The sequence below is a fragment of the Cynara cardunculus genome, assembly GCF_001531365.2.
Source record: "Cynara cardunculus var. scolymus isolate 2C chromosome LG 1, CcrdV1, whole genome shotgun sequence".
In the NCBI taxonomy this organism is placed as follows: domain Eukaryota; kingdom Viridiplantae; phylum Streptophyta; class Magnoliopsida; order Asterales; family Asteraceae; genus Cynara; species Cynara cardunculus.
This window is the reverse complement of record NC_037528.1, coordinates 36962153-36978308: the sequence shown is the minus strand read 5'-3', so window position 1 is coordinate 36978308 and position 16156 is coordinate 36962153. Positions and strand designations below refer to the sequence as shown.

The 16156-nt window shown below is 35.6% G+C and overlaps 1 protein-coding gene across 2 annotated transcripts in view; it reads right to left on the bottom strand.

The window, feature by feature from the left end:
- Positions 1–15877, bottom strand: part of LOC112508093 (la-related protein 1A) — a 38753-nt gene extending 22876 nt beyond the window's left edge. For both annotated transcript variants that reach the window (XM_025112875.1, XM_025112883.1), the window contains exons 1-5: positions 15449–15877; positions 7112–7592; positions 6558–6726; positions 3762–3852; positions 3491–3562 (exon numbers count right to left, since the gene is read on the bottom strand). In XM_025112875.1, the coding sequence (XP_024968643.1) occupies positions 3491–3562; positions 3762–3852; positions 6558–6726; positions 7112–7592; positions 15449–15736 (1101 nt within the window). In that variant the 5' untranslated portion in view covers positions 15737–15877. The remainder of the gene's footprint in view (positions 1–3490; positions 3563–3761; positions 3853–6557; positions 6727–7111; positions 7593–15448) is intronic.
- Positions 15878–16156: the final 279 nt, after the last annotated feature.

Genomic DNA, 16156 nt, shown 5'->3' with positions numbered 1-16156 from the left:
GTATGAGGGTGGCAATGAGACCAATAGGATGAGAGCAGCATCCTCATCTTCAACCTTGACCTCAACATTCTTTAAATCCATAAGAATGGAGTTTAACTCGTCAAGATGGTCCTTCAATGGCATTCCCTCCATTTGGAGAGAAAATAACCTTTGCTTTAACAACTTGTTTGTTAAAGACTTTGTCATGTAGAGACTTTCAAGTTTCATCCATAGAGATGAGGCAGTCTCCTCATCTGCGACCTCGTAAATCACTTCATCGGCCAAGGACAACAAGATGGTGTTGTGAGCCTTCTCATCTTGTTGATTAAACTCAGCATCAGCCATATATGCAGCCAAGGGAGTCCAAATTCCTTGTTGTTTTAGGAGAGCTCTCATCTTGATTCTCCAAAAGCTGAAATTATTCTTCCTAGTAAACTTGTCAATCTTGATCATTTGTGGAGGCATCACCAAAATCTTGATTAAACCGAGACAGGTGCTTTCGATCACCAAAGAATGACCAATTCCAGTCGCCCTCCACCTAGAATCAAACACTAGTCGCCAATTGATCACCTAGTTACAGTCGCCTGTCACCAATCGATCACCAATTTCAATTGTGAGACTCCAATAGATCGCCAATTTCAATGGAGAGCCTCCAAACGATCATCAATTTCTGATACGCTTCCTAATCGATCATCAATTTTAAGAAGCCGGTACTCAATCGATCACCAATTTCAATTCCTAGAAAGCCAATTGATCACCAATTTCAATCGTCGCTCCACCTTGAATCCTGCTGCCTTGAATTGGACTTCAAGATTGACGCAATTGATTGCCAAGATTGCAATCGGAAGAAGCAATTTCAAAACACAGATCGACTTGATCAATCGCAGAAGCAGTCTTGATCAATTGCAGAATCCATAACCGAAAAAAGATCCAGAACCAACAAAAGCGTCTTTGATCACCACACTCTGATACCAATTTGTTAGAAATTACTGGAAATCTCTTAGTGAATTTGGATGCGTGAGGCAGATAATTTTATTAGATGAAAAATGAACAGAGATTACAAATGATTAGCCCCCACTTATTTATAGGCTAATATGAAAGAAATAACAGACTAACAGAACTAGCAACCAGTTGTCTACCAGAATTAAAGTCACACCCGACAATTATAAGGAAAACATGTTCTGTTTGTCATGCTAAATCAGCCAAACAGTTAGCCAAACAACATATATTTAAGTGTATGCAATTTCACTCGGACTATCCAAAGCAAAAAGCCACAATGGTTTATCTCATAATCTATCATTCACTCTCATGTACATAAATACATTAGAAACCTGGCAGTAAACTAACCAAAACATTCAAATGAAAGCAGACGACATTCTATTGATGCTATGCTAGCAAATGACATTAATTGGTGAAAACCTCCATTGTCCGAGCACATATACCACAATCTTCTTCATCATTCCACTATACAAGTAATAGTAAAATGAAAAGAAAAGGAATCCAAATATGAATGAGACCTTAACTAGCACCCATATCTATCATATTGGCCCCTAAGGTAGCGTTTGTTACGCAGGCAAGGTTGGACTGGACAGGACAAGAGGATAGGACTCGACAGGACAAGAATAGACAGAACAAGTGTGTGTCTGGTGTTTGGTACGACTAGGACTGGACAAGACAAAATTAGACAAGTTGCCCCCAAAAATTATTCGATGATTTTATATATCATATAATAGTTATAATTAACAAAATAAAGTAAAGAATTAAATAATTTAATTTATAATCATTTTTACATAACTTTCATACACATAAATACATATATATATATATATATATATAATAGTACCAAATTTTGAATGAAAATTTTGATATAATTGATGGTAGTTCGAAAAATCCGATTCGCACAAAGGATAAATTACGTTTTATTCGGCTTGGAAGATCCTTATCAATTGGAGAAGGCACGGTGAAGATTGTTGAAACAACAATGGTAGTGGAGGCGGTCGACAGTGGTGGAGGTGGTAGTTGTAGCCGATGTGGTGGAGATAGTGGTAGTGGTGGTGATGGTGATGGACGATGGCCGAGGCGGTGATAGTTGTAGTGGAAGAGGAAGTAGAGGTGGCCAACAGTGGTAGTGGTGGTGGTGGTGGTGGACGGTGGCCAATGGTAGTTGCGGAGGTGGAGGAGGTTGTGTAGTGGATGAGGAGGTGGAGGTGGCCGACGGTGGCTAGCGGTGGTGGTGGCGCCGTGACTAGTGGTGGTGACCACTAAAACAAATACCATATTAAGGTTACATATCAAACGAGGGTTAATTAGTAATATTTTAGTTTCCATCTCGTTCTTATCTCATCTTGTTCCACCTAATTTTGGTGGAACAAGAAAAAGCCTTTTTTGTCCCACGGTGTCCCACCTTGTCCCTGTCCCATGTCGTGCCAAACACGGGATAGTGAGTTCTTGCCCTGTCCCATTTCGCGCTAAACGTGGGATAGTGAGTTTTGTCTGGTCCTGTCATGTCTTGTCCTATGTAGCCTAAGAGAGTTGTAGCTTGATTTGGTGACACAGTCTGAGAACAAATTTTGTTGAGATTTTTCCTACTTTCCACCTTTTGGATGCACATTGTTTAACCTTCTTCATCATAAGTTCACCAACATGTCTTATCAGAATTCTACATATATGCATTGATTCTCCCACTCTTCAACAAGTATCAACTGACCACTCAACCCCTCCCACACCCTTGACCTTGTATATGTGTGTGCATGCCAACATGTGGAGCACATATAACAAGAACATAACCACAAACATTTGATTGCAAACTAAGTCTAGCTAATAAAAAAGAGACCAACAGCAAATGCATCTCCTGCTTCCATTTATTGTAATTGCCACCATGCTCTCCTAATGTTCTTGATGTATGAGAGGTTTGTGGATAGAAAGGGGGGAGTTGGAAGGGAGAAAAAGCAAGATCTAAAGGATTCAGTAATCATATCTAGAAAAAAAAATAGGATCAATGATAATTGTATCTAAAATGAACCAGTGGTTCCGGTATAATAGTTTCTGGAGCTCTCAAATATTAGTCACTTTAAAGTGGGGAAATATGGGAACATCTTGAGATCAACAAATATAGTAAGCATGCCTAAGTATGTCATTTGGTAAAAAGTATAGATCAGAACTATGAACAAGAAACCATATATATAAGGAAGTTCTCCGCTCTATTACAATGTGGTCACAACAACAAATGAGAAGCTTATGTTCATTTGATCTGGAAGTAATAGCCAACTGTTGAGTTAAACTTCAATTTATGTATCATTGCATCATATAAATTACTAGAATGAATCAATAAAAATTGGCACGAATTACCAAAGGGTCATAATTAAACAACGTGGCAAGAAAGCTAGGTGGAGTCTTTTTCACCAGAGAAGCATGAATTAACAGAAAAATATCAGTAAAATAAGTTGTGTGCCATCTTCTAAAAGGAACCCAGGGATTGGGAATATGCTAAAAGGTATTTAAGATGTCAAACCTGCACTTCAAGAGTGCTAGAACTCTGTAAGGCATCCACGATAAACGGTATATCTTTACTCATCCTTTTAACCTGCACCACATTATGTACAAATAACATCACTTCATACTAGTTCTAACCATTTAAAGAAACATAATCAGTTCTTGACACATTGGTCTGTCAGGTTCATTAAGGAGTCATGACACAGAAATTAATGAAAATTCCTTCGAAATGTAGGATTGTAGGTGAACATATTTCAAATGTGATGTGCACAATTAATAAAAAAACATACCCTTTTAAAGTCGGCAATAGTAGATATTGGAACCCATCCATGGGCATCCATCAAGGAAAGCAAGTATTGATCACTCTGTAGATTCTGATCACTATCAAAACCAAGAAGAATTACAATTAGATATGATGGCAACATTTTACCCTCCAGTTTTCATGAAATTTTATCGATTATCACTACTATTTCCACTCCAAGAGATGCCTCTTGAACAGACCCAGTGTTTTGATCCCTAGGCCATACTCCTTCCTTCCCAAAAGCTAGAACTTCCATTTTAAGATGTCCAAAATAAATGCAACATTTCCTTTTCAGCAAGGTCTCAAACCCAGATTGCCTTCTTACCCATTAGTAACTTCTACAAAATATTGGTAGCATCAATTATAGTTCATGATTTTTCTCTACTTTTTCTATATCATCAAGCAGCAATTTAGATATTTTAATTAACAGTCAAACACTTCCACTGAACTATGAATCGGGTCAAACATTGCATTTATTTTGGATGGATGGAATATCAAATCATAGGAGCTATGTTGGGGCAATTCCACCTAGTGCTGCAACTAGTTGTTTTAACGTTTTTTATGCCTGTGAAAAAGGTGGCATAGCAATGACCTTATGCATCATGGAATCACGTGGAAAATACTGGAATTCATAATAAACACCATAAGCTACACACATCTGTAAAAGCATAGTAAAAAGAAAGAAAGAAACACAAAATAACTGTCTTCCCGGTTTCCTGTTTCTCTCCATATTTTACCTTTAAGTTTGAAACTCATTTTCCAATTTTTTTGTTTATGTCATTGGTAAATATCCACTTGTTTTTATCCATCCCACACTCCAGTTTGCCTGTTTTTGTTCTATGCAACTATTTCACCTATATGTTCTTCCCTTATTTATCTCTTGATCTCCTATAACAAATATTCTTGATTTTTCATTTTCGTTTTACTTCACTGATCTTTTGGTCTATCTTTGGTATGTTACTGCTATTGGCTTAACTAATCAGCTTCTATTTTCCCTATTAACCAATCTTTATTTTAACTACTCCTGTAACTTTATTATTCACCTCTATTGAAATTCATGTAAGCTGGGTAATCATATCAGTAGTTATACAGATATATATATATATATATAGAGGGAGGTTCAAACGAGAACAGTAACCAAATAAGAGAACATGAAAAATCACATGTGATTTTACACTAATGGTCATGTGATTTTACACGTGATTATAGTGTAAAATCACATGTGATTCGACCGTTTTTTATTCTCTTATTTGGTTACTGTTCTCGTATGAGCCTAACTCTCTCTCTCTCTCTCTCTCTCTATATATATATATATATATATATATATATATATCTTCTACACTAGTATTTCTAAAATTAAGGATATCTTAGGCCTCACTACTAGAATAAAGTAGATTGTTTGTCAGCAGCTTAATGAGCTTAATAGGAATCACAGCTTATTCAGTAAGCTATACATGACTGTTTGATAGTGGCTTAATGCAGAAAGCCAAGTTTTTCCCAAACCTGCCCCTCCAAATAAAAAAAACATGCTTCTTATATCTATGAAAAAAACCCTATCTATGTAGATAAATTAATCCACGCAAACAACTTTATCCACACAAACAACTTTACCAATATAGGACTTAATGGAAACCAACCAACCAGCCCTAAGGTCTTCATTATCGCAGTCATGGCATGTGGCACAAACTGGAAAATAAGCAATGGCATGCAGCACAACACATGCATTTTCCAAGCCAAAAACAAAATTTAGAAAAAACAAATGAAATGTATCACATTCAATCATAATATATCTATTTCTGTATGAATAACTAAACTTAGATAAGTACTATTCTTTGATGCAAAGACAACAATAACATTGGTATTTAGCAAAACATGAATTGTGGGATGGTCATTTTCTGTTTACTTTTGTTATATAAAATAGAGACGACGATTTCTTATTCATAAAAAAACATTTATACTAAATAAGTAACATTTACTTCATCAAATCTAATTACTAATATGCAGAAACCCAAAAAGTGGTAATAATAAGAAAAATAAATGCATTGTGGGGATAATATATTGAAAAACAAAAACAGATAGAGGACAAGATTAATTGAACTTTTCTGGGTAAACTAAGACAAGACATTAATCAAGACCACAGGTAAAGAAAGCATACAAGAACACATCAATAAACAATAGCAAAAGCAAAGAAGTTAATTTGTGAAAGAAAATGTAATCCAAACTATAGCTAGGTGTTAAAGTGATGAGTCTAAAGCCCTAAAGCTAGACGGTTTTATGTATTATTATATTGATATTAATTTGGATAGAAGTCCCACAAAGCCTTCAAAAAGAAAGAAAAAAAGAGGCCAAAACAAAACAAAACAAACAAGACGTTTGTATTAAAGTTTGCACACTGCATCGTGGGATGTGGGTCCATGCATCACAGCTAGGGTACTTGTCATCTTACTCTAATATAGCAATATATATATATATATATATATATATAACGAGGCACAGCACCACATAGTCATCATGCCATAGGCATGTCTCTTGACTGCTATGATGATCTCTTTGTCAAATTAACAAAGCTTGTGATCAATAATAAGTACCTTTAAAGGCAGGTTGCATTAGTTCAAAACTTTTCCATATACAATTGAAGTCTACATATCTATGTTGCTTTGCATCATAATACAATATTACACACAACATTAATGTAGTAAAGACAAGTATAATACATTAGAACAAAATTATGCTTTTGCCAAGAAAAGGTAAAGACAAATGACAAGGACATTACCAAATTACTCACCTGAAATAGTATTCAATTTGCTTTGTGATATTAGCTCTCAGGGCTTGTGTCTGTGAAGGTAACACAGGAATCCCAGGGCTCGACGGATGCGGAACAATAAAGGGTGGATGTGGTCCCCTAACAGAAAACGGAGGTAGGGCAGGAAGATAGACAATAGAACCAGGAGGACCTGACCAAATGGTATCGTGGCCAAATCATTATCAAAAAGAAGCCAAAGATCACAAATGGGAAGAAAATCAAGTTGGGAATATAAGAAGAATAAATAAGCTAAATATAGAGATTAGAGAGGTATGGCCCATCGTAGCTATCAAGGAAAAGTAAGAGATCAAAAATGTGAAATTATCACAAAAGAACTAGTTTCTATTTGCCTACAACATTTTTAACCTTTCACTTGTAACTTTTTCTTTTGTATGAAGTAGATCATCCACTGGGACACTTTTGGTGTCACGTGGTCCTGTAACAACCTATTTTATAAAAAAGTCAACAAAATAAACATTCCAAGGAATAGACTCTTAACACATTTTCACTACGGCACATTAAAAGTAAACAATTACCAGGAAAGGTAGGTCCACTTATAAATCCTGCAGGTGGACCAAAAAAGGGGGGCCTTATGAAGGCTCTTGGCCCAGCATTTTGCTGCAGATCACTGTTCTCTTTCAAACCTAATGGTCTCTGGTTTTGCCTTCCAGGATTAAAATGGTCTCCGTTTTCTTGAACATTAGGTCTTCTATTAGAAAATTCAACAGCATAAGTATTAGGATTGCCTCGTGGTGGAGCTGTAATGGTTCCATCTGCTGGAGAAAACGATCCAGCAGCAGGCTGGTAAGCATATCCACAGACAGGAATATGTGGGGGCCAAGGTGCCATGCCGCTATAAACAGCTGGAATTGCTGGTTGATGGTAGGGTAATGGTCCATGAAAGGATGGTACAGCGTTTGGGTTGTGCTTTGAGGCCACTTTGTGTTGGCGTGTCGGGTACCTAGAGGAAGAATTCTGGTTTCCGCCCCCATGTGGCTTTTGCGGCTCAGAAGGCACCTGAGAAAGGCAGATACAAACAAAACCATAAACCAATTTAGCAATTTTTTAGTAGATCTTAAAATATATTTCATTAAGGTAAAACATCAAATTACACACCATGCTGTAAGAAGATAAGCAAGAGATCCCCCATCAAAATAGCATTCCGCAAAAGAATTTTCTTTTAAAAAATTTCCATGATTCTTAGGTCCTTACAAGCAGTTGTTAATCTTGTTCTATTTGTTTCTGCGTTTATCTGTGTACCAGGGAGTGGCTTTTTCTGTTTTTTGTGCTTTATCAGCCCAGTACTGACATAGGAAAAGATCTCTATTGGGTTTCCATGTTTCCATAATTTCTATCGTCCTCAACTAGTTTAGGATAAAACGTTTTTTAGTGTGCATCATAAGATGTATGAAAATCAACCTAAAACCTCAATTTTCAAGTTTATCAATAACATTAACTCAGACAGCAATTACACAAAAAGTAATCCAACTTGAATCATGATTTTAAGTACAAGTAAAATAACTTTTTCTTGTCAATTGGCATATGCTGTTCAGTAGACATATTCCCTAGGAAAAGATACTACATGTAGAAGTAGTCTAAGCTTACATATAATTCAAACAAGAATGAATTATAGTAAGGCTGGTTCAAGGGCCATACTAAGCTTACATACATAGCACAAATGGCCACATAACAGAACCATCTAGTTGTGTGCCTGTGCAACGCAGCAGGATGCAAGATTATATCATAAACTGAGAATAGGAAATTAATGTAAAGTTTCATAAAGAAGGCAAAACTTATGTTTGAATAAAATTGAATTTACAAGTGGTGCTTCAGCATGTCCTTCTAATTTGAAGACATGGTAAAAACACCTCAAAAAATGTTTTCATATTGGTGTCAAACTGAAGATTAAAAAATTATTATTTTGTCGGTATAGTTTGTTCACTTCAGAAGTTTATCATAGTTTAATATTTTTAATTTAAAAATGAAGATGTAATTTATTTTTGCTTTAATGAGTGTTTTTTGGATAAAGATAATGATGGAGTGTTCTTTTAGTTCTCATTTTCCTGTATTTGAATCCATTAATCAGTTAGTAATTAGCTAGTTTTATGGAGTTCAAAGAGCTTTACGAAATTGTATGTACGCATTAATCAAGGTTTTTAAAGTACGGAAACACAAGGCGAGTCATAAGCCTCGAGGCAGTCCGAGGCGTAAGCTCGAGGCGGAAATTAAATAAAATTCAAAATAATACATACACAAAATAATAATCACTCAACACAGAATACATAAACATTATATACACACACAATATATATATATATATATATATAGATAGATATTGGCACGACCATCATGCACTATATATAGGCACACTGCTAGGCTGCCACTACCACTGGACAATATATACACACAAATTATAGGGACAGTTACAGGGAAAAACTGCAAAAAATTGAAAAAATGAGAAACACCATGGTATTCATCTGGACGGTATGCACATGTGCATACAAGTAATATGTAGGCAATTCGTCCGGTATGCACATGTGCATAACATGCACACGTGCATAAAAACCAAGAAACAACTTCAATTACTTATATGCACATGTGCATATCGTCCAGATGAACTTTACTAGGGTGTTCCTCAGTTTTTCATTTTCTCGGGGGATTTCCCCTGAACCTCCCTCTATAATTATATATACACTACGCTGCCACTACCGCCGACGGGTGGGACTGTGAAAGATATACAATGTTCTTCAAAGTTGGAGACTTATATACACACAAACTCCTCGATTCACACTGCCACTACCAACTAAATATAGGAAGTGGGACTGTGAGAGTACGCCTGCTGGCCTGTACCACTAACAAAGACTTATACACAATGTATAAAAACACTTCAACTCTTATCTTTAAAGAAGTTGTGCGTGTCTCACACGCCTTACCGCCTCACAGCCTCACCTAGGGGTGTAAATGATGCAAGTCGAGCTCGATAGTACTTGAACTCGAAACCCAATTTCCAAGCTCGAACTCGACTCGAAAACTCGCGAGTAGTAAAAATCAAAGCTCGACTCGAACTCGATAACTATTTCTCAAGCTAGAACTCGAACTTGAACTCGAATGAAGCTCGAAACAAGCTCGAACTGCAACTCAAATCAAACTTGAACTCCAACTCAAATCAAGCTCGAACCAAGCTCACTCATTGAAATTTATGAAATTTTAAAACTTAAAGGTGTTCTCTTAGTTTTTATAAAACTAAAGGGATCAACTTCAAACTTCATCATCAAAAAAAACAAAATTAGAAAATTCCATTCACCTCCCTCTCTTTTTATAACATCTTTTCTCGCTTCCTTTACCATCTCTCTTCCAACGTGGGACAATTTCACTAACCTTTTTTATAGTTTTTCTGTCTTTTTTTTAATTGTGATTTTAATAAAAAAAATTGATTAATTTTTATAATTAAAAATGCATAATTTTGTTTAAATATCTAAAAATATAAGACATTTTTATTATTTATATTTTACAAATTTTATCATAAAAACTGATTATGTTTTAAAACTAATTATATATAAAATAATTGAGTATCTCACGAGCTTTTGGAGTCAAGTATTGGGTAGCTTGACTCGACTCGTTAATATGTCGGGTCAAGCTCGAGTTCGAGTCCAGTGTTGACCGAGCTTTGACCGAGTCGATCTCGAGTAGCTCACGAGTTGTCTCGTATTGTTTACACCCCTAGCCTCACCCACCGCCTCACCTCTGCAAAGAACAAGAAGTGAGAGGCGACGCCTCAAAAACTTTTTTGGGCCGCCTCGCCGTGCCTCAACCAATTTCTAAAACCATGTCCCTAATTACTTGTAAACTTGAAATTTGAGGTATAATGCATTACTAAGCAATATATAATTCTTAAGTAGTTGTTTTTAAGACTTTTACCTGAATGCTTTATAATATAATATAGTATATATATATATATATATATATATATATAATATCTACATATATACACACATACATACATATATAAGCATATGTATGTGTATTATGTTTGTATGTATACATATGTATATATGTATAACTATGTGTATGTACATGCACATATATGTATGTGTTTATATATGTACATGGGTGTATATGTATAAATATGCATATTGTGTATATTTTTATTGAATACATGTTAAGTTATTTATGCATACATATATATAATATACAATTCTAATTATTATATGAACCAAAATTTTGGACCGCTTTACGATCACGATAACCGCAATTTCAAATCATAGTTATGATCGTGATTGTGTATTTTGACCCAGTAAAAGCATAGATATATTTATATATTTGTGTGTATGTATATATATTTATATGTCTATATGTAAATATCCAAGTATGTGTATGTATAATATAATGGGTGTGTATAACTGGGTGTACATATAAGGGTGGATTCAAATGAGAACCACAAATTCATTGAGAACCCCGAGGAACAGGGATGGAAATAGGGCAGGTATTGGGTGGGTAATGCATCCCAATACCAGACCCCAACCCCTTTTAAGCCCCTTACAGCAGGTTCAAGGTACACGTTGGGTACCCATTTAGTAAAAACTATAAAACAATGTATTTCAAAATTATAATGAATCATCACTACATTAATTACCAATATTGAAAACCATATATATATTTTATCATTTAATAATAAATGTACACATATATACATATAGTCACATATATATAAGAAGAGGTTCAAGTGAGAAGTGTCAAATGTATGAGAAATAGAGAAAGTGATCCTATCCCTTGGATCAAATGATAAAAAAATTGAAGGAAGGGTAATATGGTAAGCAGCAAAAACCGGAGGCGATATATGATCAATACACCGTCATCGTTAATGAAAGCAACGAAAATGTGGTTGGCGATATGTGATCTCGATCCCATTAATGATTCTAACAAATCAAATCCGGTTTTATGGCAATTCTATCATCGATATTTCTCTCGATTCTTTCTTGATCATATATCGTAATTCTAGGTTATCAAAATTATCAAATTTCTCAATTCTTTCTAGATCAAATCTCTTATTCTTTCAATATGAATCCGAATCCAGAAAATGATCTTAAGCAAGATGTTGATTTTGATAGTATAACTATAATGCTATAAGTGAATCTAAGATTAATCTGTGAATCAATTAAATAGTTCATATGTGAATGACTTAAAATAGTTCATATGCCAATCATTCGGGTTCATATGTGAATCAGTTAAATAGTTCATATGTGAATCACACGGGTTCATATGGTGAATCAGTTAAAAAATTCATACGTGAATCACACGGGTTCACATATGCATATATAGTTCATATGTGAATCACACAGGTTCATATATGGACATATTATAATCTTGTTGATGCCTATTTCTAAAAATTACAAAACTACCCCTTTATCTTCCACATAGTTGTTACCATGCGACCAAATTATCCGGTGTTGCACAATTAGCCCCTCAAATCTTGATCGTTAATTTTTTAGTGGAAGGGCAAGGATCGCTTCTTTATTTCTCATATATTTAGCACTTCTCAAATTAACCTATAACTATATATAGAGCCAAAGGTTATTTTGAGAAGTGGTAAATATTTAAGTAAAGAAGTGATCCTAGCCCTTCATACGGTCAAGATCGAATTTGACTGGGTAATAATTGCGGCTTTGACCGGTCAATGATTACGGCTTTGACCTGTCAAAAATTGCGGCTATGCGAAAAATAGAAAGGGCAGTTTCGTAACTTTTACAAATAGACGGCAAACGGGTTCATATATGAACCTATGTGATCCAAATATGAACTATATGTTCGTATGTGAACTCATGTAATTCACATATGAACTATTTTAACTAGTTCACATATGAATCCGTGTGATTCACATATGAACTAATTAACTGATTCACATATGAACCCGTGTGATTTACATATGAACTGTGGGTTCATATATGAATCAGTTAAATAGTTCACATGTGAACGAATTAACAGGTTCACATATGAACATATAGTTCATATGTGTATCACATGGGTTCACATATGAACCTGTTTGCCGCCTATTTGTAAAGTTACGAAACTACCCCTCTGTCTTCCGCATACCCATGCGAGGAATTATCCGGTGCTTCACGATCAAAGCCGCAAATGTTGACGAGATGAAGGGCTAGGATCACTTCTTTACTTCTCAAATGAACCTTTCCCTATACATAGAGAGAGAGACTATGCATATATTTAATAAAATAAAATAAAAATAATCCGGGTCGGATTAGGGGCAGGTAATGCGATCCTCGACCTTGCTTCAGGTATGAAAATAAATCCCTCCCCCTCCCCCCTCCGCGCGTAAAATTTCCATCTCTACGAGGAACCACTATTCATGATGAATAACACTGAATAATGAAAATTATTCATGATAAACATCGTCATAGATATTCATGACGAAAATTATTATAATAAAATGCATGATATCTATGATAAAAATGCATAACATCATCATAAAAATGAATTAAATCATAAAAATGAATTAAATCATAAATAATGAAAATGCATGATATTCATGAGATATTCATGGTGACTAATATTTATAATTATTCAGTGTTATTCATCATGAATAGTTGGTTCCCAGGTTCTCAATGAATTTAAGGTTCCCAATGGAACCGACCTATATATATATATATATATATATATATATACACACATATGAATGTTTATTGTATATATAACACTTGTAGAAACAAGTGCTCCAATCATCAAATTAGATAGCCAACTCCCATCCTCAATAATCACTTTAGTTCAATGTCCACCATTAGGAGCAAATCCTAACCAACAGTCCTAATAAAAGCAAAATCTTGTCCAAAAGTTTACGAGCTCCCTCTATCCTAAGTTCCCGATCTAAATTTGGAAGTTCTTTTTGTAGCCTTAGTATTTGGAGTTCATTATGTCCTCAGACCAAGCGAAACAGACCTAGTAAATTCCAGCCGAATGCAGGGATGAGATATATACAAACATGACCTCTATCCCAAAGAGTAGAGCGGTTGTTTCTGCGAAGACCCCCTGCTTGTGCAAGAGTGTGATCAAACAGGTAGTAGGAATAGAGATTAGCATATGTTGAATGAAACACGAGAAAAGTAAGTAAGAAGAAGTAATGAATAGGTACCTTGAGAACATACCAGCAAAACTCACATAGAGCAAGTAAGGCAAAAACACATCCAAACCCAAACTAACAGCCCTATACCTCCCCCCTTTCCCAAGCAGTCCAACTCCCTACCCCACTCCCCAACCTATCCAACTCCCTTTAGTCCAACTACGCTAACTATAGGTCCTAGACCTAGTTTGCTACCCTAGTCCTCTGTCTCCAAGAACTCCTCCATTCATCATCATTCTCATGGCATACACTAATGGTTGATCACTATGAGCAGAATGAATATGTATTTTCTGGTTGATATCCTATATTCTATTAGCATCATTAATTCTATAGATAAACCTTTCAAAGGACTCAAAAAACATGAATAGCATCCTCCCACCACCACCACCCTCTCTATCTTTCTCTCGCTTTTTGTATGTATACACACATATATTGTACTATGCGATAAAATGAAGCATTCCTCAAAATCAATATTCATCATTGCTTAGTAATTCTTTGAGATTTAAATTCTAGAAATTGATTTGCTTGTCATCAATTTATGAATATTTAGTAATTAAAATAGAAGTGTTTCTTGTAGAGCAATGTTGTTATATAAAAACAAGAATATGAAATCACGAATTTAGAGATATACAATATGAAAATTTAAGATACTTATAACATTATTGGAAGTCTCATGAATATGAAGCACCGCTAATACTTCTTCATCATTTGCACCAACATACCATTAGGAAATGGATAAATTTCTTCTTAAAGTCTTCTTTTTTCCTACTACTGCATCCTAATGTCTACATTACCATTGACTAAATCATCTCAAGCGTTGTTACCTAAATTCTTCAGAGCGGGTGGCAGGCCCGGTATAAGGGCACTTCTCCCCACGCACTGTCATCACAAGATTTCCCCAAATATCCTAGCTTCAAATCCTATGGTCAGACATTGATCTCAGCACTCAAATATCTTTCATTTATCTCATGTACATTGTTCATTTTGGTGGCCATTTTACCGCATAGTGCATAGCCTTGAGTTTCCAACAAATTTTCAATCACATAAGACCCATGATGTCCACTAGCTACTTCATCCACTCTGCTCTCATCCTAATCCTATTATTACTTTTCCCAACACCACCAAAATTGTACTTCATAGACAATGCTTTAGTCTGGCTTGCTATAAGATTTAAATTTTAAGATGTTTCTCCATGTCTTAATGGTTAGCAAAGATCTCACCACGAGAAGCATGCATCGCATGCTTAGTAATTCTTTTATCACTTCATTCTTTATATTAAGTTTGTTCTTATGTAAACGAGAAAAGTGTTTCCTCCTATAATGGAGGTTTCTAAATTGGTCCATTTCCATCTGAAAATGACTTGCAGAAAAGAAAAAAAAAAGGGTTGACCCACTTTATTGTCATGGCCACTCATCATATGACCCTTAGCTTTGATATCTTAAGAATCAAATTTCAGAAACTCTACAAGATTTCAACTTCCACCATTTGCTGGAAGGTGTTTATTTCTTGTTTTAGGGGAGCGTTTCATCTCTTGTCAATAACACTTCTTTCACCTTGTTGATAAAAGACAAATTGTGCAATGATAAGCTCAAAGAAAGGATTAACACAAGAACACGCCAGCGGAACATACAGTTTTGTAATCATTACAAAATCCATTTCCAAGTAGATTAGGAATTCAAAATAACCTTTAAATTTTGAATTTAAAAAAATAACAAAGGAAATTCATCATCAATTCATCATTGACCTGGTTTTGTTTAGAAGGAATTGCAGAAGCAGGGGTAGTAGTAGCAGTAGTAGCTGCATCGGCAGCCGAAGGGGGCTTTAACAAAGAGAGCGCCGGCCAAGCATTGGAATCAGCATTAGCGGTCTCAACTGGCACATCAACCACAGCCGGTGGTGGTGGTGGTGGTGGTGGTGGTGGTGTTGGTGGAGAAGTTATCTTCCACGGTGATTTCATAGGCGATGGAGCAGGAGCAGGAGTATCTTTGTGATTGTCAGGGTTATCTTTTCCCTCGTTGTCAGCCATCACCATGTATATAGATAGAGAGCAGCAAGCTTGATTCAGTAGAAATGGAGATGAAGAAAGCGGTTGTGGCGGTGAAAAGGGCAAAAGCCTAAGAGAAAGGAATGCTTTGCGCCGCCATGTCTAAGTATTCTGAGAGCGAGAGGGAGTGAGACTGTGGGGATGGGGGTAGGAGGGGGGATGGGAGTGGGGACTAGGGAGTGACCTCCGTTTGAGAATATGTTGAGTGATACATGAGTTATTCGATCAAAAAGGGGTGTTTATTCAAATGTTTATCCAATAAATGGTTAGTCATACTACTTACTTAACATTATAATTTAATTTAATGTATGAGATTTTAGTATATTAAAACGTATTGAATGTAATAATTTATTGGGTAAGTACTTATCTGGATAAGAGTCGTCATCTTTATTTATAGGGTAAGACTCT